The 27,684-nt window shown below is 41.8% G+C and overlaps 1 protein-coding gene across 1 annotated transcript in view; it reads right to left on the bottom strand.

The window, feature by feature from the left end:
• Positions 1-27,684, bottom strand: part of grm8a (glutamate receptor, metabotropic 8a) — a gene marked incomplete at both ends in the record, with an annotated part of 184,711 nt that overhangs the window by 103,861 nt on the left and 53,166 nt on the right. The window contains one exon of the mRNA XM_079235931.1: positions 12,580-12,796. Coding sequence (XP_079092057.1) covers positions 12,580-12,796 — 217 coding nt within the window. The remainder of the gene's footprint in view (positions 1-12,579; positions 12,797-27,684) is intronic.

Raw genomic sequence — 27,684 nt, 5'->3', positions numbered from 1 at the left:
AGGGGACAGTGTAATAACAAGGAGCATCAGTTTTTGAAAAAGCAAGATAAGCCAAAAATGGAGTTGACAGCAGTGTTGATTGTAAAGTGTGACGGCGGAATCTCTCCTTTACACAAGCAGCCTGTCACTGAAAGAGCTGCTCATAAAGCCTGCATGAAACAACGGGGTAAGTGTAGGATGCGCTTCTCGGACTCCATCTTAAGAACACTTTTGCGTCCCCAGGGCAGACCCACATCCATAATAATCATAAATCACGTATCTTATAAGTGCAGTCGGATCCTCTGAGCACCGGGGCTGCCTTTCCCTGAATCCGTGTATTTCGCCTTCACAGTGTTAAGTTGCTCTCTAAATACATTCTGCCCTGTAGAACTTATGGTATGGTGGATTATTCACCGTGACAGAGCAGGGAATAAACACCACGCTAGCCACCTTTCAAGCCAACAGACGGCGAGTCAATCAAAACCATTTTGAGAATATTGCTTTAAATGGCTGGAAGCTGCAGGTTGCCAGTGTTTGTTTATCATCCGTCTCCCAGGCTTGACACCCACCATGGAAGTCCCAGATGTTTGGATCGTCTCACCAGCTTGTGAACACAATGAGCATAACTGAATGGACCATTTTAATTGGGATTGTGTCGCTAGTTAATATTACGATCCAAGTTTTACTTCCTGTCAGCTGTTTGCAGATGCTGCAACCTGGACCCACGTGGAATGGTATTGACAGAAATGTATCTGTCGCATTGTTCTCTCTTTTGAATACAGTCGTCATTTAATAAACCAAGGTATTTCAAGTTTCATTCATTTATTCATTCAGCCCATGAACGTCTTTGTGGCTCATGCATGGAAAATGCAGCGCTTTAAGTGTACTTTTTAATGCTTACTGCGCAGGTTTTCCAGTGTTTACCTAAATACCCCGTCGTCCAATGTGTCCTTGCAAAATAGATGGCAGAAGGGAACCAGAATGTCGTATTGAATATGCCACAAATGACCAGCTCATACCTACAGTACAGTCTACATGAGAGGGCGGGACTGATAGAGACAGTCTCTAAAAGGGTAGTGATCATAAAATATAAATATAAAATATGCATGCATGAGTAATCAAAACAATTGTATAAAAATATTAAATGTATATAAAAAAGTAGCCGGCTGGACGTAAATGAATAGTCAATTGATTGGCAGCTGAAGCTTATGAGAGGCTCTGAAGGGGGCTGATGGGTAAGTGCCTCACGCATGCATTTAGTATGTGTTTTAGAGAGTGGGAAGATGTAATATGATGAGGGAAAAATGGCCTCACTATAGTTCTGTAATATTTATGTTCACCTCTATTTCACCTCGGTTCGAACTTTTACAACCGTATCTTAATAGCTGGCATACTGTATATGTATAGCTGGGAGTGTGGTACAATGTGCCTGGCAGATGCTACAATAAGTCAAACCCGGGGTGACATTTTCATGACCTGTAATGTTTAAGTGATAAAAGTGAATATGGCAATGAAATGGGTGCTTAATGTGTGTCCTTGTGACACTGAAAGAACACAAGATAGATATGAAGTCATACTTCCTTAAACCTGGGTTGCACAAACTGCATGTTTGTCAGTATTGGAAGTAAAAGAAGATGAAAAACAAACACTTCTGGGCTTTATCCATTACATTTTTTTCTCTCATTCTGTTACCTCTTCCTTCTAATATCCTTCTGTTCATGGTGTTGACCTTTTCGGGACTGTCCTTACCTGAAAAATACTTAAAGCTTAGGTTTATGTTTCGGTGGTCTCGCTTAGAAAGTGCTGTGTCAGAACTATGCTGGAGTGTATGAAGAAAAAGAAGTAACACCGCTGTACGTAATTACCCGTGTACAGTAGCCCGAACCCCAACAGGAAAGATGTTCACTGCTGTTAGCAAAAATAATGCAAGTGCTCCTAATTGGCGATTCTTTGGTGTTTAAACCAAACAAGGAAGGACTACCAGAGAATATGAGCAAAGTGATTTGTAAAACTGTGTGATAATAAACACGTCAGGACCAGAGATGGAAAGATTGCAAATCTTCGCTCCCGTCGTAAGACTAACCATCCAACGGAACCAACACGCCACAGCATGCAATTAAAGTAATAGGGCTGTGCTGAATAATTCAAAGCTTCATTCATAATGTTGACATTCAAATTATTATTATTAATAACTTACAGAAACATTGCGTGCAGTGGTCCACCTTCTCTCTCTCTCGCACACGCAACGGGTAACGGGAAACTCAGTTGATAATCTTTAAATTGATCCGTCCTCAGTTTAAATGTCAAAAAATGTATTTTTAAAATGATGGATGTAATCATTTACCAAAGTCACGACATGTTTTTCATTGGCGTCTAAAAACGGTTCGCTCTCCAGCTTGCCACAAACAAAAGGAGCCACATATAAACAACAAGGTCTAACGGCACAATGAATTCAAATTATATAACCACAATAACACAAAATCATATTTCGCCAAATTTTTAGGGAGAAGACATAATACAATATGATAACAAACATTCAAGGTTTCATTTGAAAAGAAGCTTCAAATGACAATCGCTTTGGTCCTACAATGTATTGATCTCATCATGCCCTTGGGTGAAATAGTGCTTACTGATACATCGTGGATACTTTAGTCAATAGAAAATTATTATCTATGCCTGAATCTTTCTTCAGTTTCCTTTGGATAATAATTAAGTTTTGTTTAATCAATATTGCCAATAGGAGAATATCAATATGGCCCAACGCTAGTGTATATCGCTTGTATTAACGGATCAATATGAAGTGATTTATTCTACATTCACACCTTCTGAACATTCGGTAAAGAGACAGAAAAAGAAAAAGCAGAAACAGGAAGGCAGCGTTCACCCAAGACAAATTAAACATGCGTTGCTCCAGAACCATATAATGAAAAACACAAAAGCTGAAAACAGGGAGAAAAGGGAAATACAAAGGGAGGGAAAGAATAAAAACTAAGTGAAGATATAAGGCCATGTCTAAGCCTGCATAAATTCCCATTTCTCTTTTGAATAATAACTGTTTCATTCTGGAGTGAGAAATGGGGAAGGCTTGGGTAAGTGGTGAAACTTTTAAATCCGTGGTTCCGTGCTGGCGGAGTGGGAATAAATTACTCCGTCAGAGTCAAACTATGGAGACAGAGCTACGCTTGTTAAAGTTGCGTGTGTTGGAATTGCCTCCAACCCTCAGTCATTATCCATCATTTCTCAGGTTCCTGCCAACTCCCTTGCATAATTGGGTCTGCGCTACCTCTGTCACCATCAACAGTCATTTAGATGTAAATATGAGGGCGGCCCATGTAAGAAAAGCAGGGTTACTTTGATCGGTAACACTCGGCTGACTTTTCCGTTTTACAGCTGAGATTGCATTGAGAATTAAAACAGTTTGAGATTGTACGGTGTAGGAAGTGGGGTTCAGACAAATGGATTGGATCAGATGAAGAGAGCTCAGTTTTCCTTGAGGACATTTGGAGAGATGTTAGTGGATGCACTTCATCCATCTATCTTTCTGCATTCAACCAGTATACTGTCGGGCTCTCCTTCTGTGTTAAGTTTCAGATTTTTTTTTGCCTTGCAGTTAATATGCATTTACATCTCGCTGCACTTAATTATGCCGTCTGGGCCAGACATCAACTTCTTAAAGACTGTTGAATATGAAACAGAAGTTGAACTTTTGGGGTGAAAAGACATTTTCAAAGATGCAAACAAAAGCTGGAGGCCCGCAGGGGAAATGTATACAGTCTGCTCTCAGATCTGATTTAAGCTCGGTGATTATATCAAACTGTATATATTCTTCTATTCCTTCTCTGTGTGTTCTTAAAAAAAAAAGATAATAAAATAAACATCAGTTGCAACACTTTAATCTGATTTAAGTTTACAAGAGTTGTGAAAACCTTTAAACTCGGCTGTCTGGGATTTTGATGAAGGTGTTTTTTACACCATCTTGAAAAGAAGTCTTGCAAATCTTAGAAATTCCATGTCAGAAAAACTCTGTGTAATTCTACATGAGTGACTGTGTGAGAGTGATATTCTGAATGCCTTTTAAAGTCTGGGAACAAAAACAGATGGATGATGAGTTGAGGTTGAGATAGTCGAGAAGGAGAACAGCGAGATCATAAGTGTTAAAAAGTAATAGGAGAGAGGGTGAACAGTGAAGAAAAGAGGAAAGTAGAATTATATGGAAAGAGGACAAGTGCCGGAGCATATCTAGAACATTCCTAACGTGATTAAAGTGGTCGCCCAATAAGCTCGTCGTTCGACCCCAGTAATAACATTGAAAGGACAGCGGATGACAGGCCAATGAGAAAAAGAGTGAAGCAGGCAAGATATCGTAGAGGAACAAGAAATGAGAAAAACTCTGAACGGTTTGAGCGAAATAAACAGACAACGAGACAGATGGAGTACATCGATTGCTCTTCCTGGAATCCGGCATTCCAGCATTCCGACATGCATCTTAGTCGAAGCAACAATGCAACAGCGCCGACAGAGTTGTAATTCTCCCCCATTCACTCCCAGCTAAACTGCCTCTGCCAGCTCACCATCCATCAGCCTGCTGGGTGATGTGCGTGTGTGTGTGTGCGTGTGTGTGTGCGTGTGTGTGTATTCGTAACTGAGGAGAAGAGAGAAGACAGAGGACGCTATGAGTAGTCCGTAGTTATCGAGGTTTGATTTATTAGCAGCAAGGCAGAGAGTAGCAAAGACATCCACGGTGCGTTCATCGGTGCCCACCTTGCCGGTCCTGCCGGGTGGAGACAGCAGGACTCATTTGTCTCTGTGTCTGTGTGTGTGTGAGGCTGTGTGTACCGGGCCTGATGTGGTCATGCCAATATCTAGACAGACAGGCAGAAGGAAAGTCCGCCTCTAGGTCAAACCGAGGACTGTGGTGTAGTTTGAATGTCGTTAATCATTGTAACTTCAAAAGAAATTGTGATGCATTTTTTCCGTTTTTGTGTGAGTTCTGCTGGTTGGTTTGTGTTGAGACAGATTGATTGGCCACAGTTTGTCAGAGTTATCATGGTTTTCACATTTTCATGTGTCCAAACAAACTGACCTGTTACAATTCTACCAACACCCGGTCTGGATCAAAGCATTGGAAAGAAAACAGATAGTCCGGAAAGAGCAACTGGTAGAGGGTGACCTTTGACCTGAAGGAAATGGGACTAATGCAGGAAGAACCAAGTTCAGCAAATGTTATTAATTATGCTCCGTTAACGCTAGTTCCTTCTGCCGTCTCCATTTGTCAGAGCCGCAATAGAGTGCATCTGAGATTAGCCGTTTCTTCTGTGACGAAAACAATCTGTATCGCAATGTTTATAGTTCTTATTGTGAAAAATCATACTTTTCAACATTCACAAACGGCTACTGAAACCTGCACATTTTGGCTCACTGTGACTTTTTTTCAGCAATTTAAGTATGACAGAGCTTTCACATGGAGTCTGTTAAATTTCTGTGTGACACGCCTTCTGTTCAAATTTAGATGAGTAGAGGTTTATGAGTTATTATCGTCCGTGACTGGTTTCAAGTTTTTTTTTTTTTTATGATTTCAGAGTGATCAGTCAAACTGACAGTAATACACTTTTCTTTATTTCTCGTGCTTTTTGTTCATTATTACATCTGGCGTCATGGCTTGTGTTCCTCATTCAATCATTTGTCGAGTAAAAATAATTGATTTTTTTCTGCAGTTTTGCAACAACATACAACAGTTTGGACGTAAGCATGAGAGCTGACAACATCAAAGTTAAATTCTGCTTTGATCGCTGACTGTAAATCTAATTTCCTACAAATAACGCTTCCAGCTTAAAGCCACTAAGCTCTGCTAAGCCTTTCCCCAAATCATTCATGTGACAGTAGGTATTACTTTTTATTTTTTACTACAGCCAATGAAATGAGGATTGCATTCCAATGAGAGGACGTGAAGACATGAGATAAACATAAGCTTTAATTAGAGTCCGCCTCTGTTTGAACACATGCAGCCTTTTAATCTGTATTCTATATATCTTTAATATCTGTAAGTATTTGTTTGTGCGCTTATCATCATGATTAAAAAGGTACATCCCTCTTTCTGTCTGTTTTCTTCATGCTAAAATATTTGGTGATATCTACATTTTTTTAAGTGGAAAAGCTCTGAACAACAGCGAGCCAGTTGTATTCCTTCACTATTTATATACTTACTATATGCTCGTCTGTAGTCACACACACTCTAGTTGAGGTATTTCAGGTGGAACTCTTGAAGCCCTATATTTAAATTAATCAAGTATTACTTTTCTTTTTGCATTATGCCAGCCAACGATGGTTCTTGTCATTTATTTTAACCGTGACCCCAAAGCGCTTCTGCAGAAAAATTGAAAAAAAAACATGAGGATGGAAAGAGGAAAAAAATAACTAAAGCTACTGGAGCAGAACGGTGAAGAGGTCTGAAAGTGCTTTTAAGTTGTGCAGGCAGATTCCTTCTCCCCTTAAAACACAGACACACACACATCGAAACAGAACACAGACACACAACGCACACCAACACACAACGCATACACATAAGCTCGCTCATACACACATGAACAAACATGGATCCATGAAATCACGATGCAAACACACATATACCTTGCAAACATAAGCTGCACAAACAAACACACACACACACTCTCCAGGACATATCTGCGCACACACTTCAGGACACACACACATAAACACACACCTTTGTGTACCAACCGGTGCAGTAATATTGCTGAAATTACTTTTGGGGCTTAGCAGCAACTGGCTGAGTTTTTTTTTTCTTCTGTCCCCGATCTCTTGGTGGACTTGAAGAGGCCAAATAGAGATGGAAAATAAGAGGGCACACACACACACACACACACACACACACACACACACACACACACACACGCACACACACACACAAACACACACACACACACACCAAAACCCTATTTCACTCCCATTATCTGTATGCCTGTGTGCCCAGTACCCGCTCTAACTCTGACAGGAGGGAATAGGAGAAGTTCTCAAGCCAAAAGGGACTTTAAACATTGAATGTCACAGAGCGACATACAGTGAGGTAGACACAGTCTATATTATGTCTATATTATGTGTTGCAGTGTAACTTTGCGCTTTAAGTGGAAGCTTTTATTGCCCGCTGGTGTACTCTGAGCTGAATCATATATTCTCAAGTTTAATTTTCAAACGAGGCAGATTTATGTTTCTAGCTACAGGGCCTAGAAATCTGCTCTGGAACATACTGCACATCAGCAAAACTGCTTTGTGGGAGGCAAATCTAATTATTCTCGCGATCCCCTACCTCTAGTAATCACTGAGACGTGGCTGAAAATAAGGAGGTGGTTTCACAGGTTGATAAAGAATCGAGAGCGACCCCAGAGTTTTTCTGGAAAAGAGAAGGTAATTTCTGTTGGCCTTAATATTTGGTCGGCGAGGGGAAAATTGCTAAAAATGGCTATATCAGCCTGATGGGATGGAATTCACAGTGCTGCTCAGGTAATAATTACAATCTCTGGATGTCCGCTGGCAATACTAATGCCATCTGCAGAGGGCTGTTAACTCCTAATAGATATTGTCAATTCCACCTAGGTGAGAGATTGGAAACATAAGGCTAACATAAACTGGATTATAATAGAATCTGGAGATTTGGAAAGATGTTAAGGATCTCTTCAAGATAATTTATAGTTCAGAGTAAAATCACACAAACCATTTTCAACAAGGCAGGCAAAGCAAATACTGTATTGTTCCACTCCGAACAACCGCATTGCAACACAGTCAATGTACTCACCGTGGGGGAAAGAAAGTACATATGTTAAAGTTTTAGAAAAATACCAGAGCTGCATTTTACAAGGATGAAGCGACCGCAAACCGCAAAACCAACAGCATAAACAAGTCTACACGCAACTGAGAGTTTGGGGCCTTCCATGAAGACGACAAAGACAGCTTCACCTTGAGATGAAAACCAAGGCTGGTGTAATTAGTTACAAATGGATGGATTGATGTTGGCGCTCCCTGTGTGTGTCTGCGAGTGTGTAGATGAACAGTGTCAGTCTTAAGTTGTGAGTGTAATCAAGGACAAGACACAGAAAGCTAAATCGACCCGGGGAGACACGTTGTCACCCGAGTGTGAGTTAGAGAGTGTGTCTGTGTGTCTCGTACCGCTGCTTCTTCTGCTTCTTGAAACTTTGCGTTCAGCATAAACAATGCGTGATATATTTGACAATCCATACGCCGTCTGTGTCCCAGCTTTTTAATTACAACTTCATTATATATGATTATATTTGTAATACACGCTGAAATGTAATATAATCAAATACGTTTTCCAAGATCATTATATTGTCAGAATGCTGCGTAGCAGAGTTCCTTATTCATTTTAATATCCTCATGAATAATAAGATATACTATCATGTCTATAATGCAAGCTAAGTGATTTTCCAACACGAGTGTGGTCTACGAATACGGCATACGTGCTTATAAATAAACATGTTCTACATGTCATATGCATCCCAATGCATTTCAATTAAAGTATGATTCCGCTCGTCTGAATAAAACAACATAAGCCGGTCGCAAGACTCGGATAATGACGAGGGCCGACTCCATTGTGGGGTGAGAGTGCGGACTGAAAGAGAACTAAAGAGGCAAAGCTAAGCAAAAAGGCGGGAGCTTAGTTTAGAGCCAGAGAACTAATTAAATGAATCTGCAGATAAACGTTTAATTATTTTCTCTCAGCCCCTTTTCTCCTGCTCATTTTCTTCCCTTCTTCATTACTGCCTCGCAGAGCTTCTGAAGGCCGGCCAGTGTCAGAGGGAGGAGACTCTTCAGTCCACACGTCCTCTTCCACTCTCACTCCTTCATTCCACTTCCTCACCCACTCTCATTGACAAAAAGACTGCCTTCTATCTCGATACTTGCACACACACACACACACACACACACACACACGCGCGCACGCACACACACACACACACACACACACACACACACACACACACACACACACACACAGCCTCTCCCGCTTTGTCTGGAGTGTGGCTGAATGTAGATGTGGTAGTTTTAATCCCAGATGGATTCCACGGGGAGGTGAGGAAGGTTACTGGAAGGAGAACGAGCCGTGACTTGATTTCAAAGATTCCTTCGGTAAAGTAAACTGCCACCTCTTGTTTTATAGTACAGTGGTCCATATGCTGCAAACTCAGCTCGATATAGGAGGCAGTGGTCTCGCAGTGTGGCCATATGCTGCCTACTTCCACGCACAGTCAACAGCAGCGTGGCCTATAGGGAGAGAGACCGTCCTCCAGCTGGAAGACTGAACAAAAAAATGTTCTTTTATCGGCAGATTTCCCATTGCTAGTAGCCTCTTTTATGTGAGATGTGAAATGATGCCCAATTCACCACCAAAAATGGACCACTAGCTTCCTGCATGACCTTTGAAGCCACTCCCCGACAACTCTCCCCCAAGTTGGCCTTTACATTATTTGTTCATTAACCTTTAATCACCGGTCCACGTCGGCTTATTGTGTGCAAAGGCAACACAAAAAAAGCGCTTGATTATGCGCCCAGTATGTGAACAGTTACTAATGATGAGTAAACCCGTTTGGCCCATGCTCACTGAGCTGTGTCTGTTACTAGTTCTGCATCACTGGAACCTAAAGCCATGGCTGGGGGTGACAGCACACAGGCTGCATACGCTGTGAAAGTCATGGTGAATATATTTCAGGATGTGGCCACGGATGAGTAAACTGCAAAAAAAAAATGGTTTAAAATACTACTGGATAAACGCAGGAAGAGATGACTTTAAGTCAAATTGCCATCAGTTAAACGTGCCGTAAAACGTCAATTTGGAGGTTGGAGTATCGAGGGTTGGCATCCATTTCTTTTCATTTTTTTTTGCAGTAACCTCAAATGTAGTGTTATTTCAAGCTTTCCCTTAAGCAGTCCTTTTGAAACAAAAAGATTTTGCTGACTGCCGTGTGGCTGAAAAATTAGTTGTGCAGAGTTTTCTACACAGCTCCTCCTGGGAGTGGAGACAAAACAGCAGCTGTGGAGCAGCAAACAGAAGTAGGACATATTCCCTTTCAAAGAATGTATTGGAGTAATAAATATTGAGTAGCAAAGTAGTAGTAGTAAATATTGAACTTTCTCAATGTGTTATAAAGGAAAAGGCCGGAGAGGAATGGCTGGGTGGACTCAAACTGGTCCAGTAACTGGCACACACACACACACACACACACACACACACACACACACACACACACCCTGTAGCACTCGATCTGCTGGCAAGACTTGAGCGACAATCCTGAAACTTTCCGGTGATCAAAATGCACGCACGCACACTCCTGCGCGGCCCGAAACATTGTCAAGAATCATCAGTGAACGATTACACACCAATTAATATGGATGTTTGGTATCAGTATGCAGAGTGCATTGTAAGCTGCAATCATTACACTGCAATCACAAATTAATCACCTAGAAATTCCCTGTGGCTCTGTGTGTGGGTGTAAGTGTGTAAAGAGATGTCCACCTGTGTCGCGCTATATATTTCTGTGTGTGTGTGTGTGTGTGTGTGTGTGTGTGTGTGTGTGTGTGTGTGTGTGTGTGTGTGTATCAATCTGTGTGTATGTGTGTGTAAGTTTGCAGGGTCAAAGAGTGCTGTGAATCTATATCAGGAGCCCTATCATTATTCTGTCACTGTTCCCACTTCCTAGTCCCATTCTTCTTCTATTCTCTGTCACTACACTTCTATTTCTCACACTCTACAGCTTGATTCACAACTATAACACACACACACACACACACAGACAGTGAACTCCCTCACTTTTTCCACTCCCCTCCTCGGCCCTCTTCTTTGCCCTTCTTTTTTTCCTACTCTCCCATCCCTTCATCTTCTTAGTTCTGTTCACATCTGCAGTGCCGCAGAGTAAACAACTGACTGACTGCTGTCACAGCATGTAGCCGTCCCACACACACACACACACACACACACACACACACACACACACACACACACACACACACACACACACACACACACACACACAGAGGGCAAGATAGCTGCTGACTCCCAAAACACAAGCACACACAAACACACTGTACTTGCCCGTAATGCACAGTACTACCTTATCCTTTACAGTGGCAGACACAAACACTCAGGCAAACACACTGATCTGACACCACTGTAAACATCTAGCCTATGTGCAGCCTGCCAGAGCACACGGCCCTGGGCGAGCCGGCTCCAAACACACACCAAGATAGGGATGGACAGATAGACATACACGGAGCTGTCATCTCGACATCAACGCACAAACAATGCCCAAAAAGCAAAAAGGAGGAGACTTGAGGAAATGATATAGAGTACAAGTGGAAATATCTCCCCTGATACTCTCTCAAATGGATTCTTTAGTCCCGTCAGTCTGTAAATATTTGTCAACATCCAACGTGATCCGTTTTCAATAAACATTTGAGACATAAGCGGGGAAACCGACAGCATTTTGATCCGTCAACACCACTTGGAGGGTTTCATAAACTGATTTGAGGCAGCGTTCTACCAAACGCGACGCGCTCGTGACCAAGGGGACCGCTTTTTGTCTTGCATCAAAACAGATAAGTGAGCCGTCTCTCTGTGTTTCTCTCCCTTTCAGTATCTCTGTCACTCTCATTTACTCTCATCTCTCTTGCCACTACTTAATGAAAGATCGAAAGTTAGAGAGTGATCTAAACACTTTACTAAGGCATTTAATGTCGCTTTATCCTTTAACCTGTACATCTCCAGAATATACTGACTATCATGTGTTCAGAGCATGTGCAGCTAATCCACAGGCGTAATAATGAACATTGATGCAATGCAATAGCCTGCAGCATTGTTCAAAGTTACACACATATAGAGCCGAAAGGAAAGTTAAGAAGACAGCAGCACTTGTCTATCAAATGCTCGCTATGATAAGTGTCGGTCTCCGCTCACTCACCACAGCCAGCCTGCAATCTACACCCTGCAATTTACCCAAAGAGTGAATTCTCCCTGGAGTTTCCCCGAGTTAAAACAACAGGTGCTTTCTATAGTTCTCTTCAAATTACAGGCTAAAGCCATCGGTCGTGTACCATACCCCACAGTGCAACTTAAACGGCATATCATCGGTACATAGCAACACTTGACACGCTCGATGTGATTGGTTGTTCATCTCTCTCTCAAATCCTTTTAAATGATGTCATACACCAGAGCTGTGAGAGTGTCACACACCACGAACAGAAAGAGCTGTAAAAGTTGCTGCTTTTAAACTTTTACCTGGAGAACTGTAATGAAAATCTTCTCGTCACTGATGCTATACTTTTCCTAAAAATACATTCAAACACTTTATAATATAGAAACACCGATAGATGCATGTCGATGTATCGATCCTGTTGGGATAAAATGTTGCCAGAAGAGAAGATTTGAAGATGACGTTATATCTCATGTTCAAACTTCTGTGTCTGTATTGATATCGGAAGAGGTAAAAGTGCAACGTAGGATTACAAATGTCATTCTAATGAAGATGAACCCAGGAGCCCCATCGTCTACACTTCACATCTAACAGTTTGAGCTCCTACCAGTTTCTCTGGAGATCTGGACGAAGGCCTCCACGCCGCTCTCTCCGTAGTTTCCTTCTGACGCTAGCGTGGACACGTAGTTCCACTCCATCGCCGTGACAATGTCCATCATGGCCTGGGCCTGGTAGGAGTCCGGCGGTACCACGCGGGAGAAGAAGTCGTAGCGCGTGTTGTCGCTCAGCTCCGGGGCCGTGGAGGCGTAGCTAATCTGAGGGATCTGGACAACAAGAGGAGAGAAAATAATTTCTGTAAATTGTTTCTCCAGTCTGCATACTGAAACACCAGGTAGGAGGACTGTCTCTTCAAGATTAATGGTTCAATTTAATTTAATATTTATTATCAGAATCAACTCCAAAGATAAAAAGGGGAGTCAGGCTGTAATACTTATGATCATGTTCATGCCTCCATGCATAGTTTTACTGATGTCTATATGCAGAAGAGAGTTATAAATGCTTCCCGCTCCCCTGAGGGATCGCTGTGATTAATAATTCTCTGGGATATGAAGGAGAAGTTGCTATCACGAGCGTTCAAATTCAACTGCGGCACCGCAGACGTATGGTTGGCTCGGGGATGTGAACGAAGCAAACAAAACAGTTTGAGAATGTGACATGAGATGGAGAGGTAACAAAAAGGGAAGCCGGTGATGCAACGTGTTGTCATGCTCCAACATCGACGTCATGGCCGACAGATTAAGAGCACAGACAGCACAACGGGCCAATGGGAGAAAGGAGAGACAGGGGTTGACAGAAAGACAGGACACACACACACACACACACACACACACACACACACAGATACACACACACACAGATACACACACACAGACACGGATAGACAGGTATTGCTGGCGATAGGTGGTCTAACAGGCGGAAGGTGTTAGGTGGCTGACAGGCAGATTGATTTTTACCCTGACACAGGAGGACAGCAAAGGAAGACCCTGTACTTGCCAACACACACACACACACACACACACACACACACACACACACACACACACACACACACACACAGATGTTGGACAGACGTCTCATTGGCATTCATTGGAAGAAAGCCTTATCTGCCAATCTAAACCCAAACGTAAGGTGTGTCAGCTGTCTGTATCTGACACACAACCACACACACACACACACACACACACACACACACACACACACAAATATAAATGTCTGCAATTGCTGAACCCAGCAAAACACGCTGATACTGCATGGCGAGATTTGAGATGGACAGTGTGTGTGACCGGAATGATTCTAAAGCCCCATCACTCACTGTCGTCACTCCCTTTGAGCGCCATGTGAAGCTGCTGCCCTCTGCATCTACACTTGTCTCTGCCATTTTGAAAGGTCAGGGATCTCTCCTGAGTTTTGCTGGATCTTCTAAATGCTTCCTCTTTGGTGGTGCTGAAGTGCTGCAGCGAGCAGCTGGAAAATAGCCCTGAATCTCCAAAAGATGTTTTTTTTTGTTTCAGGAGCATGTTTAACACAAAAAATGTATTTGACTTTCTTTGAATTAATTCTGAGCATGGCCAGTATTCATTCACCTCCTCAAGCAAAGAGTGTTGAAAGGACGAGAAGAGAATACATTTTTCTTCAAAGACGGCGATCAATGCACACCACTAAGTGGATGCCGTCGCATTTCTTTTTTGTTGGATATCTAATCTTGGAACAAAGCTGTTTAATTCTTTTGTTTAGTCTGCTGTTTATTAATCTTTCATTTCGCTCAGGGAACTAGGGAGGAGTTCACGTTTGGGACACTGGAGTTCTGTTATTGGTCCTCTCTGCCCGGGGAATACAACAGGAAACTTTCATAAACTTCACGACGTGTATGTATAATTCATAGAAGATAGCGAGAAACCAATAAAAAAAAAATAACACGCTCAATCAAAAGCTGGACCAGCAGAGGGAAACAATTGGTAAAACAACTTGTGTGCAAGTGTTTGTGGTTTTTGTGGGTAATGTGTATTTGTTTGTGTGTGAATCCCCTGTTTCACTTGTCCTTTTACTCTCTATGTGTATCTAAATAGGGGAATATCCATTTCAAAAGAGAAATGAATGCACGGCTGGGGAAATAAGATATGTATCTGTTTACAACAGCGATGGGAAAGTAACCCTGTGACCTGGGCAACCTGCTACTTTGATCTTTTGTTATTTCTTTCTCAAGCTGGCAAACTTGGAAAATGAGACACATATACACACTTGTGTACATCCTCTTGTCATATTTCCAGAGTCATTACTGAGTAAAGGTGGAGGGGAAGCGAAAACAGATTCAGTGGCATCTGATATCTGCTGCAGGTACAAACAGACCAAATGTCTTCCGCAGACACACCTGTGTTTTCTAAAAATGAATATTTTCTGCAGATATTTATATAGCCACACAAGCAGAAAGCCCCCAGACACACATCGAGAACGTCTAATGGCGTGTGGCATGCGAGTGTTGTAAATCATTCATGTGCTGTAAGTCGTGAGTGACTCCATCCGTTTTCAAAGCAAGCAGGTTTGGAGTCGTAGTTGGAGGCGGGAAATTAACAGCTTGGTTCCCCCACATCACTGGGGAAGAAGATTATGCCTCCAATCCCTCTAATTCCATTTGCACTAATGAATATGTGTGTGTGTGTGTGTGTGTGAGTGTGTACACAGTATATGATGAAAAAGGGGAAGAATATGTGTTTGCTGGTGAATGGGGAGTCCCAATCAACACTAGAAACACTTCTACACACGCTTTTAAATGTATTGTTTCAGTTTGTTGATACATCAATACCTTGATTATTAAAAGGTATTTGATGAATTTGTTGATATTTTTTGAATATTTCCCAAAGGCTCTCCAGATTTCCAAAATTCTAGCGTGCATGAAAAGTTAAAGGCTTTCAGCACTGCAGTGTTCACCCTTTTGGGCTATTCTTAGAGTTAGAAAGCTTCTGAACCAGCACTTAGTCTCTGCATCTCTCCACTAAACCTTATAAGGAGCCTGTACTCTTCTCAAGAACAAATAGCTATTATATTTCACGTGGTTTGGCTGCCATTGATCAGCAAATTGGCCCATCCAGGAAAGATATTAAATCTTTGCGCTTGCTAGCAGAGAAATTGAGCACCGTGAAAGCAGAATAAACTTCCCCTGGCCATAATGTAGCAGATTAATTCTTCATTGAACTGTGTTCCCCTCCAAGCAAAGGCCATTGAAACTAACTAATATGTTTCTCTCCATGACAATAATCAATGCACTCCAGTAGGCGGGTGGCATCTCGTTTTTCTGAGGGGCAGAAACTGCATTATTTATTCAAATCTTTCTTTAATAGTGCTTTTCTTAGTGGTGAGTGAAGCAAATATAGACCATTATCCGAGAACCGTGTTGACCAAACCTTTTCTTCTGGGAAGCTACTTTTTTTAAATGACAAATCATCTCCACCAATCTCATGATAGGCCTTATCTAAACTGTAAGAAAGGTGCATTTGTGTGAAAATGAACGTCCATTTTTACAACCCCTTCTACATCACCTCATATCATCTTGAAGAGGTAAACCAGCCATTTCAAAGAGATATGCTTTATGAATCACAACTTTGGCACATGTTACATACTTTAATAATGAGACCAAACAATCCATTTAGGCGGAGTTAATAGGCTCTTGCTTTTTTCCTCTTATCAGTTAAACAAACAGGATGTAATAAAATCGCAGTCTCTGGGAATAGCTGTCCTTAAACTCCTGCCACCTATAGACAGTCCTGTCTGGCCAGTCTAGTCCTTAATGGCTTTGGTGATAGTGAGGAACAGTGTTATCCCTTGCTATAGATCAGGCCCAATCCCGCTGGGGAGCCGAGCAGATAACTAACAGCCGGATTTGGACCTTAACAGACGTGTTGATCCAGGACAGTGGCTTTGTGTGTGCGTCTTTCCTGCCTAGGACCAACATTAAGGGAATCCACTAATTGGAGTTTCACTCATTCTCACAGTGAAACCAACAATAATCTGTTCAAAACATGGATATTATGTAAAGACAAATGATGCTGTAGAACATTTGAAACGCATCGAGTGAAACTGCTGCAAAGTGAGGAGTGTTATATAATCAGCAGCCTGTGCTCTGCTTTCAAGCTAAAGAAACCAAGGAACAGCTAAAAGTGACCTTTTGAAATGTCACTTGGAAGGTCAAAGGAAAATCAAAGATATTTGGCTTCTAGGCTGATTTTTATGTTAATAACAACTTGTGGTTGTTTTAAAAAAGAAGTTATTTGGGACTCTAGATTTGATTAGATTTTTTTTCTGATCGAAAGCCGGCCCTTGTTAACCAATCATGAACCGCTAACCACCCAGATGAGTTCCTTGCATGGAGGGGCACTGAGGTAGAAGTGCCTAACAAGCCGTCCAGCCGCATGGCGACCGATGCACAAACAGGTTAAATCCATCATTTACCGGCAGCATGAGCTTCTGAGAACCCAGTTCAGTCCTCCGGGAGAGTCAGCAGCCACTATGTCACCTGCATTGTCGTGAACACATGCAGCAACTTTTCCAGTCAAACACATCAATTATTCCATCTGCGAGGTTGTCAGCTGTGTTTTTGCCCGCTGCACTGGTTCAGGGTTACCTCCAGGGTGTTGTATGAAGTTAGCAGATACGTCACAGCTGTGAATGTAGCAGTGCAGTGTGTGTGTGTGCAGGTTATTTGTTGGTGAATACATGCCACACCTCCTCGAAACCCATTCAAGCGTCCGGTATATTGCTTGACACCTGCTGATTAAAGTTAGCTCACAACTGTTTAACAAATAAGCATTAATCTGTTTTATTATTATTAATCTCGATTAAACTTTATCTCGCTAAAAGCATCTGTATGATTTTAAACATAATAGCGTGTGTGTGAACAACATGAGTGAATGCACACGTCATGCCTGTAGGAGTGTGTGTGTGTGTGTGTGTGTGTGTGTGTGTGTGTGTGTGTGTGTGTGTCTGGCAGTAATGGAGCTGTCCAGGCCAGAGTCTGAGCATTAGGTTGATAGATGGCAGTGGTCTGAAGCTAATTAACCCCCTCCTGTATTACACACATACACAGCCTCTCTCACACACACAACAGTATCAGAGAGAGGACTGGATATGTTATAGAAATGTTGTGCGCACACACTCACACACACATACACACACACACACACAATTACAGTCATGAATTAAATTAATTAAACGCACAAAAATTTATCAATGTGAACAAACACACTCATACACAGTTTCAGTGAGGGTGCATGATGGGGATTCAAATACATCCAAACACACACTCATTCAATGAATGTATGTTCAACCTGATTTAAATTAGTCCACTCTTTTATATGTACCTTTCGTGTGGAGACAAATTGTAAACGATCTGAATTTAGATGAAAATATTTTCATATCAGAAACAGTTTCTGACTGAGATATCAGAGGAGCGAGGTCTCGAGAAGGAAGGCACACACACACACACACACACACACACACACACACACACACTGTAAATTGATCTGGCCGTGCAGAGCCCTGTTTTTTACCTAGAGAGTTGTTTACTTGCTTAAAATTTGACTCAGGCCTCTAACAGCCAGCCGCGGTCTGTGTCTAATGAGGAGAGGATCGGCACAGTGGGACCTCACCAAGTTAATTTAGCAGGAGGAAGACGGTGGGGGCTGAGAGTTGGGTGTCTGTCTCTTTCTGCTCTCACTGTTTGGCCCTCTGCTTCTGCTTCTGTGTCCTGTTTCACTCTGACTCTGTTTACTACCACAGAAACTAAATGCAACAACTAAATAACTACTTACAATAGACAGTTATAAAATACAATCCATTGTATTCATTCACATTTCCATACTCAAGTGTTGTGGGGTTAAAACAATGTTTGGGCTTGTATTGACTGGCGCACCACCTGGTCAGTGCGATTTCAGGAGTTCAGGAGTTGTGTTTATTGCTAGTCTAGAAGAGTAATTGATCAAAGAATGTGTGTAGTGCAGAACTAACTGCAGTAACTCAGAGCCAGAGGATATCAGCGCATTCTATCGCACTCCATTGCTACTCTCTCTTGCCAATAAACAACACGGATATGTATTTCCTTTACTGTCTTTGCGCTTTGCATGCTCTCTACCTCACAGAATATTCAGAAAAGAATAGTCTGTTGTAGTTTGTTTGTTGACAAGCAAACAAGAACAGACAGACAAAATGAAAGAGAGGCAGTGAGGGAAAGCAGGCAAAATAAGGACACTTCACAAGAGCACAGAGATGCTAAAGAGGGCTGAGAGAGAAGAGAAGCAACACAGCATAAGAGGAAGGCAAGGAGGAAGATGACACAGAGACATTCATTGGGAGCAAAGAAAATGAAGAAGAAGCGCGTGAGAAACAATGAAAGATGAGAGAGAGATATGAGAGGGAGTGTTTAGCACAGAGGGAGGGGAAGAAAACAATAAATTAAACAGTCAGGGTGGGAGGAAACTGTAGGAGGAGAGGCAGAGGAGAGAAATAAGATGCATAAAACAAATAATGAATGAGATAAGTGATGGGAAACAACCAATTGATAAGGGGGGCGAGGCAATGCAGGTTCCTTGAAAAAGGCCCGAGAGGGATCTGAGTTAAAGAGAAAGCAAGTGTGAAATCAGAAGAGTGTTTAAAAAAAGCCCAGAGGTTAAGAAAAGAGAGAGAGAGAGAGAGATGACAACTGATAGAAGAGGAAAAAGAAAGGGAATGGGAAAGAGACTATTCTGCAGAATGTAAATGAACACAATTGACACAGATGAGATTGATAAAGGCGTGAGAGAAGAAAGAGAAAAAGCAGGAAAAGAATTACAAAGAAGAAACTGAGATAAAATGACAGAACAAGACAAGTTGATACAGGGGCTGTTTTAGATGTATGCAGCGCTCCATTTAACATCTTCATGTCCACAGGTGTCATTCCACACTTCAATAAATACCCAAAATCAGACTGCTGCATGCAGCTTCAGAGGTGTTGAGTAAATAGACAGGCGCTAGACTCTACATCCAGATGTTTAAAGGTCAAAACAACCTAAACCTTCAATAGATGATAAAAACAGAGTCATTGGTTCTTTTAGCTTTCCTTGGACACTTTACATGAGGTACTGAGTTAGGAACTGGCCCAGTGAGCCAATAATTCCCTGGAGTTTTTCAGCAGCCCTGCACAGATTGTAGCAGGGAATTCTTTAACTTGTGCATTTAAGAAGCAAACATGAACATTAATTGGTTTTATGCTTTTTGGAAAGGGAGATTTATTCGAGATTACAAGTCTACTTCCATGCCCATGTTGACAATGTTAACATGTTGATGTTTAGCAAGTGTAATGATCACCATGGTTGCCATCTTTGTTTACCGTGTTGGCTTGCTGATGTTTGATAATTAGCACTAAAAACCATGCTGATGGGACTGTCATTAGTTTTGATGAGTTGATCATAAAACACGTTCACGCTAAAATGGCGTTAAAGTAAAAGGCACTAAAGTAATAAAGATTCATCATATCGCCACCTTGAATGCCTACCAAATTGCAATGGTAATTCATCCAGCAGTTAAAGAGATATTTCACCAAAAAAACAAAAAAGTGTAATCGTGGTAGCGCTGGAAGTAAGTCATCTGTGGACCATGAAAGATTGTGTGGAAATCCATCCAATAGTTCTAGTTATTTTCAGTCTGGACCAAAGTGGTGGACCAACCCACAGATAGAAAATTGCCTTTCCTGGAGCCACGCCACTAGCATAGCTAAGAATGGCTCAATACATATCAATATTTGACTATTGTTTGGGGTTAATATCAAAGATTTAATGATATAGGCCATAACAGAGCACAGAAAAATACCACAGACATACATCAACGCCTCATGAAATATATAAGATGTAAACAGACCGTCATCTCTCCTTCCAAAGCAATAATGTAGAGCCTTAACAGAAAGTCAAAACAAATGCTGTGTCAGCTTTCTTTATTCAACGTTATAAAGAAGTGTTCTCATTTGCTTTACCCTGTTAAACCACAGATTGATGTCTTCTGTGTATAGATAAATTAATCAAATTGAACCAGACCTGTTGTTCATTCTTTATAGAAAATCCGCTCTAATATAATAATAAAAAATGGAAAACCAATAATATTAGTGAAACGTGGCACTTGGTTAAATTTACTGGGGTGTGTGTAATCCGAAGGCATGACGGTGACCTAATTGAGTTAAGGATAGCATGACTTGCAGCAAACAAGCCAAGGCAAGATGAAGGTCTGGATTACTCTCCACCAGATTGAAGATATTGATTGCATATGGATCTGCCTCAGGACGGCTTAACCCTTCTAAACTGAGTTTGCCATCAACAAACCCTCACGATTCAAGCCACTGGTCTAGAAAAATGAAGTTATTATTGCACTTAAACAATATTACCATTAGGTTAGTAAGGAATTAATAACTAAGCTCTTAATATCTACCAGAGTCAGACATTCTGTTTACAGTGTTGAGGTGATGTGATAACATTAACATGGAAAATACAGGATGGAACCTAAAATTGAACCCCAGCAGGTATTACATGCTCAGGGTGACAATGAATTAACCACGCTGACACAGAAAGCTCTGCTGAAGAGGCCGGAGCTGTAATAGCATCCCACCGCCTCAGTCAATTTAAATTTCAAGAGGAACCTTATTAAAGGCTGCACTTAAGTCGAAAAAAAGATTTAGTGTAGCGATGAATCTGCATCGGCTGCTGGGAGAAGGTCAGAGGGCTGGCTGGAGGACAGGGCATGGCAGGTGATTGAGGTGGTGGTGGTGGGGCAAGTATCAGTAGGTACACAAATGTGCAAGCACACACACACAAACATGCAGTGCCAATTTTGGTGAAATGTGGTCTGCGCATTTGAGGCATGAGCAGACACACGACTCGCCAGGGTAACATCTGTGCCCGTTAACTCACACACACACACACACACACACACACACACACACACACACACACACATTCGACCGCTGCCAATATCAGAGAGGTGACGATGTCCATGGGGCTGGAGGCTATATGGACCCGAAGCTACAGCCTTTAATAATACTCTGTTGAAACATTATCACTTTCTCTCTCACACTAACACAAAAACAATTGCATTGGCCTGCACATTTTGGAACAATAGCAAAGCTAGAGTCACACACAGAACACTCAGCCATCTGTCCCCACTTGAATATCCTGAAAACAAATCTAGCACCGAAGCCGACGATTTGACAGGTGAAGCGGCACCGAGTGCGTCCGGATTTCGTTTTTTTTTTGGACATTTCCACAGGAGAAAGTTGCAACAAACCAATCTGAACAATTTGTTTGATGAATCTTTAAAAACAGCCCAAACTGACAATTATAAGGAGAAATACAAAAATAAAAAGTGAGATGTGAGATTAATGCAACAAATTGACATAAATAGAGGGACAAATATCTGAGGCGAGTGGCTCTATACTCTCATTATTTATGATAGTTAAGAAGAAAGCCTCCTTATTTTGCTCATTATCTGGTATCTGTTATTACTCCAGGCTTTGGAATCAGTGTGGGGTAGTCACTGCTTATCTCCTCTTAATGAAATCAGATTAAGATTTTCACGGAACCTCTGAGATGGACTAGAGGGAAACAGCCATTAAAATTAAAGACTGGTTTGATAACTATCCTCTTCTCATGCAGCCAAACAAAAACTACTGTATGACTGATTTGAAGCAGAGATTAATTAATTGGGCAAATTAATAAATAATTATCGTCTTGGTTGTAATCCTGATGCTATCACTCACTTCTTTAGTGTTTCCTTTTCCATCCTCATCTCGTCAGCTCTCACATTTGCTCTCTGAACACCTCTTCATCAAACACAGCCCAAAGTACCAGTGAGCTCTCCCTCGCTTTCCTCAAAATACCTGTGTCCACTCTCTTGCATGTATTTCCCTTCAGTCTGTTATAAAAATGATGTATTCCTCCGACCGCCGAATCACATCAGCAACCTGAATCATGTGTCTCTCGTAGGTCATTGGAGGAAGGCACCAGACTACTCGATCCAAGCCAGCCACCTGCAGCTTCTCCTCTCACCGCCGCTACACAAAAGTGCTATCCAACAGTGCTTCATTGTGAGTTTTATACATGATTGTGTGTGTGTCGACATGAGCGCTTGACACCTGCCAGCATTCATGCTCAGCGTTCATGTATGCATTCCTGCATCCCGACTGTGCAACTGCCGACTGTAGCTGCAAATGTCACGATGTCCTCAAAACACACGCAGAGCTGAACTCACACACATTTCAGTCTCGTTAGATCCACAAATACAGGCAGAGGACAGACAGTGTTCCCACCTGCCAGTGCCTGAGAATGATGAGTCGGAGCGAGTCGGAGTTGCACACAGGTATTCCCCCAGCAACGCTCCCATTAGCCATATATTCCCATTGTTACGCTTGTAAATGAGCCTCATGCATCATGCAATGAGTCTGCAGACCTGCATTAAATCTGTTGAATGGAAAAACAACTTAGCAGCAAATTAGAGGCGAGGAAGTCTTTAAAAACCCTTTGAGCTCCACATTCCGGTTATGAAATAAGTTTTGTTTAGGCGTTGGATGCGGGAACTTTATTTTTTGAGACAACACAGGCATGACAAATTTCCCCCGGGGGCAAACAAAATCAATGAGTGCCCACACACGGCTCAAGCACTCGCAGCTATTGCCAGCAAAGGGCCTGTGTGTGTGTGTGTGTGTGTGTGTGTGTGTGTGTGTGTGTGTGTGTGTGTGTCTTTCTGTGGCAGCCAGGACTCCTCAGTACTCCTCAATTGCCACGCTGTGGGTATGTGTGCACGTGCGTGTTATGATTTATTTCTCTGTATGAGCTTATAACCCCTCACAAGAGGCTCATCATCAGCTCAACAGGCGGCCCCTTCAAATCGCTCATGTTTTGCATTTTACATTATGTATCAGCGTCAGATGTGAGTGCGCATCGTGGAACACCTGTGCCGGTGTCATAACGGCACCATCGGGTCTTTGAACGTGAGACGTGATGTACTGCACACACACAGATTGTTACCTGATTTATAGAATCCATAATGACCCTATAGCATAATGTCCACAGTCATATCATGACAAACCGACACACCGACATCAGTTTGAAAAAAATGTGTGGAGTCCTGAGTATTTTCTCTTTGTTTTGCTGCTTAGCTCTTTCTTTTGAACTAACAGGGGAGGAAGGTTGTTTATATTGCTTTGCTGGTGATGTGTTACCTACTTTTCCATAAATGTGCCGATTAGTTTTGCACATTAAGCAATTAAAGTATGGAATTGTGTATAAATGTAAGAGCAGTAAAAGGCAATTCACTGGGAAAAGGGGAATGAGGAGAAAATGCAAGATTGAAGCAAAGCTTGCTGCGCTCGTGTTTTGTGCTTGATTTCATGCTTTGATTGTTATTTCATTCAGTGATTTTGTGTTTTTCGTGTTCTGAGTCTTTATGAAACGCAACTTTCTACATATTTTTGGGACCCAGCACCTGGACCTGGAAGTTTTGTAGGTCTATTGAACATTAATAGAACATTTTTAGAAATGCACACGCTTGTAGACTGGATTATATAACACGTATATAACATATATGGTCGTACAAATTGATATAGAGTTGAATCAATATCACTCTGAAACAATTTCAATAGAAGTTTAACATTCTCAGATTCAGATTTGCAATGGCTACACAGTCAAGCTGTTTGAATTGGCTTAAGTGCAGGTCTGGCCAACCCAAGAGCTTAAAGGGATCTTGTGCTAACGAGCTGTTCTCTTGATCTTCGTTTAAAAAGAATGCATATACATTCTTATGATTTGATGGGTGTGGGAGTGTGAGTGTGAGTCTCCAGCACCCCTCGTCAAATCTAGGGCCCGGAATATCTCAACATATGTGATTCCACCTTTTCTTGAATCATACATGCCAGTAGTTGTTTGTTTTCCCCCCTGTGTTCTCAACATGTTTCTGTGGCTGTGTTGAGACTTCTGAATGTTTATAGTACTGCTGATTAAAGTGATGCTAATTTTGAGAATCAAACAGCTTGTTGCCACAGCGGCCCCTGTGCCTTCACATAGCAGGAAAAACCACAAATGTATTCTGACATTCCAACAATTGTTTCAGGGGCGAAACAACAGTGCAGCAGATGGTGAGTCATTACAGTCATCTATTTCTTGTGCTCCCAAGCATCACTAAATGGCCATTAAGGCACAGCCACCAACAGGTTAACACCGGCGAATAGAAAGCGACGACTACAAACAGTAGCTGCACTGTTGATAAAGGAGGTGACAGAATTCAAATAATGGGAAAGTGATGACGCAAATGGAGGATAATTCCAGAAAAACATCAACCGAGTTTGGTAAAAATGGGATTTTGAGGCAACTGTTGTATGTGCATGTATTGGGTATGAACTGGTTTAATCAAATCAAAGAGGAAGTAAGTTAGCAGCTAAATTATTACAAATGAGGAAGCCATTGTTTGCACGCACTCGGTGAGTTTGCTCTTTTGTAACTTAACAGCTTAGGAAGTGTTCAATGGTGATTCACTCTAGAACAATGAGAGCTCAAAACGAGAAGGAAAAAAACAAAACAAATGGCACTCAAATGCAAAGTGCTTGTGCTCACATACAGTAACAGGTGTACACCCGAAACACATCTGCAGCTGTTAAGGGAAAAAATATACAACATTTCCACACTTGAAAAGTTTGGACCGTTCTTTAGAAGTGGAGGATCAACTCATTATGTGTACCATATGGTCTCAAGGGACATCGTCTGCTTTTATTCTTACACCCTCATGCACACACCCGCAGAGAGGAAGCTATCGCATTTCTGAACATCTCCTTTGCCTCACACCTGACTCACAAGTCTGTACATGTGCACACACACAACTACAAAAAGTTTATCCTGACCCCTTCATAGATCCACCTCCACCTTTTTTTTTTTTTATGCGACATGCCCTATCATCACAAAATCTGACTCCTACTGTCACGGATCACTGCTTCACCTGAGCGATGTTTTGAGCCGCGTTGTCACTTTAACAAACTCAGCGTGTGACTCATCGGGTGCTGCATTAGCATTCTGGCTGTGCAGTGAGCTCTGACTTAGTGAATATCAATTTTTATAGCTTAGTAGTCTGTAAGTAGTCTTATAGTCTTTTGTGCATTCACTAGTTTTGTGTGGGGAGACAAATGTATTTCAGTATGTTCGTGCATGTATGTGTGTCGGACAAGATGATTAACTTGTATGGGCCGCATTAAATAACGTTATCTGTGTGTGTGTGTGTGTGTGTGTGTGTGTGTGTGTGTGTGTGTGTGTAAGTGTGTGTGTGTGTGTGTAAGTGTGTGTGTGTCCTTTACATGAGAAGTCTGCCAATATGCTGTTAATGTGCCCAACTGAGTAACATCCTGCACACAGACTTAATGCACTAATGCCGTGTTGGCTAATAGAAAGAGCTACCGCTGAAATCACACACTCTCAATGGCTTATTAATATAATGGGATGTGGGGATAACATGGGAGGAGAAAAAGGGGTTGAAGGATGATGTTAATATAATCTGTAGATGGGAGAAGGGAGGTGAGGGATGGTGGAGATCAATATAGTATCAAGAATGTAAAAGAAAGGATGGATGGTGTAAGGGTAGAAAGAAAGCAATGAGGGGATGAGTAGAAAGACTAAGAATTATAAAGTCACAGTTCTGAACGAAATGAGTAGCATTTAAAACAAAGTAAGAAAAGTTTGGGTGACAGACATGAAAAAGCTTCCTTAGTTGATTGGGTTGCGAAGAAGAAAAAAATTCCAACTTTACTTGGCAAGCAGACACTTCAGTAAGCAAAAAAATGTTAGAATCCAAAGACAAATGATACATGGAAATTGAAACAATGTGAAAAATGGATTTGAAGACGAACACTGGCTCATTAGTAACAGATCCACGGGCTCGGGAGAAGCAGGAAACGACTCTCAAAACCCACTGGCTTCATTAACATGCAAACCATGCAAGTGCAGCTGTGAGAAAAACATAATCGCAATTTACAGTAGTGCACACTGTACATGAATTGTATCGTTACGTTGACTTCGGCTCTGATTAAAAGAGAATGCAACAATAGACGTTTGGGAAGTCGACAGTGTGACCCAGCCGGACGGCTTCATTCACTCCACAAACGCTTTGTCAACAGAAAAGTACTTTCAGCCAACCATTAAATGAATTATTGTATTCCACTGAGCATTTTCCTTTTGTCCCGCTTTCTCTGCTTTTCCATGTCTTCGATCAGTCTTTGTGTGAGGCTTTTAAATATGCTATGACTTAAGTGTGCTCTATCAACAGGGACAGAAAGAGGAAATGTGAAGAGAAAAATTAAATATCCTCAATTTATTTCCCTCACCTTCCTCTACTTTCTGAAATCCAATTTTTTTTCACGTCTGGTCCTCCTTCGATTCCTCAGTCCACTGAAGTTGTATTCTTTCATCTGTCTCTTATCTGTCCATAACAGAGGACACAAGGGAACATTATCTTTTTAAGTCTGCTTTCCTTTCAATTATTCACCGTTTCTCTCTATTCACAGTTTTTTGCTCTGTCCACATTTTCCTTGCATCCGTCTTTGAAAAAAGGTCAAGTGTTTGGCTAAGGTCAGCTCATTTGTGCTGCCGCCAACAAGTGTTTAATTAATAATCACTGACATTCTCACTTACAGTAAATGACTGGTCGTTTTGCCGATGAATGCAGTATCAAACAACAGTGATTCCACGTAAACCCGGTCCACCGAAGCTTTTACATCTGTTGTTCCACACACGTATTGCTGGGAAATTTGATGCAAGAAGCATTTTGCCTCTGGCAGCAGCAACAGCACCTATGCTGGAATAAACTGTGCAAGGAATGGGTTATAAGTCTGATGTCAATTCTGGCGGAAAAGACAAAAGCAGAAACTTCTTCACAAGAAAACTCCTTTACAAAAAAAATATGAGAAGTAGCCTGTTAAAGAAAGAAAAACACTTCTACACTATTCCGATATGGATGTGACGCATCCTTTTTTCACTCCCATCCGTCTCTCAGCAATCAAAAGGTGCCTGCATCCCCCATCGCTATGTCTGTATCTTTCCCTGACCTCACCCCACTCCCTCCTTTTCATCTCCACTCCCTCGCTCCCCTGCCGTCTCTCCCCACCTCG

This window comes from Taurulus bubalis (assembly GCF_910589615.1).
Source record: "Taurulus bubalis genome assembly, chromosome: 20".
Lineage (NCBI taxonomy): Eukaryota > Metazoa > Chordata > Actinopteri > Perciformes > Cottidae > Taurulus > Taurulus bubalis.
Note: the sequence above shows the minus strand (reverse complement) of the source record. Positions and strands in the feature narration are given on the sequence as shown.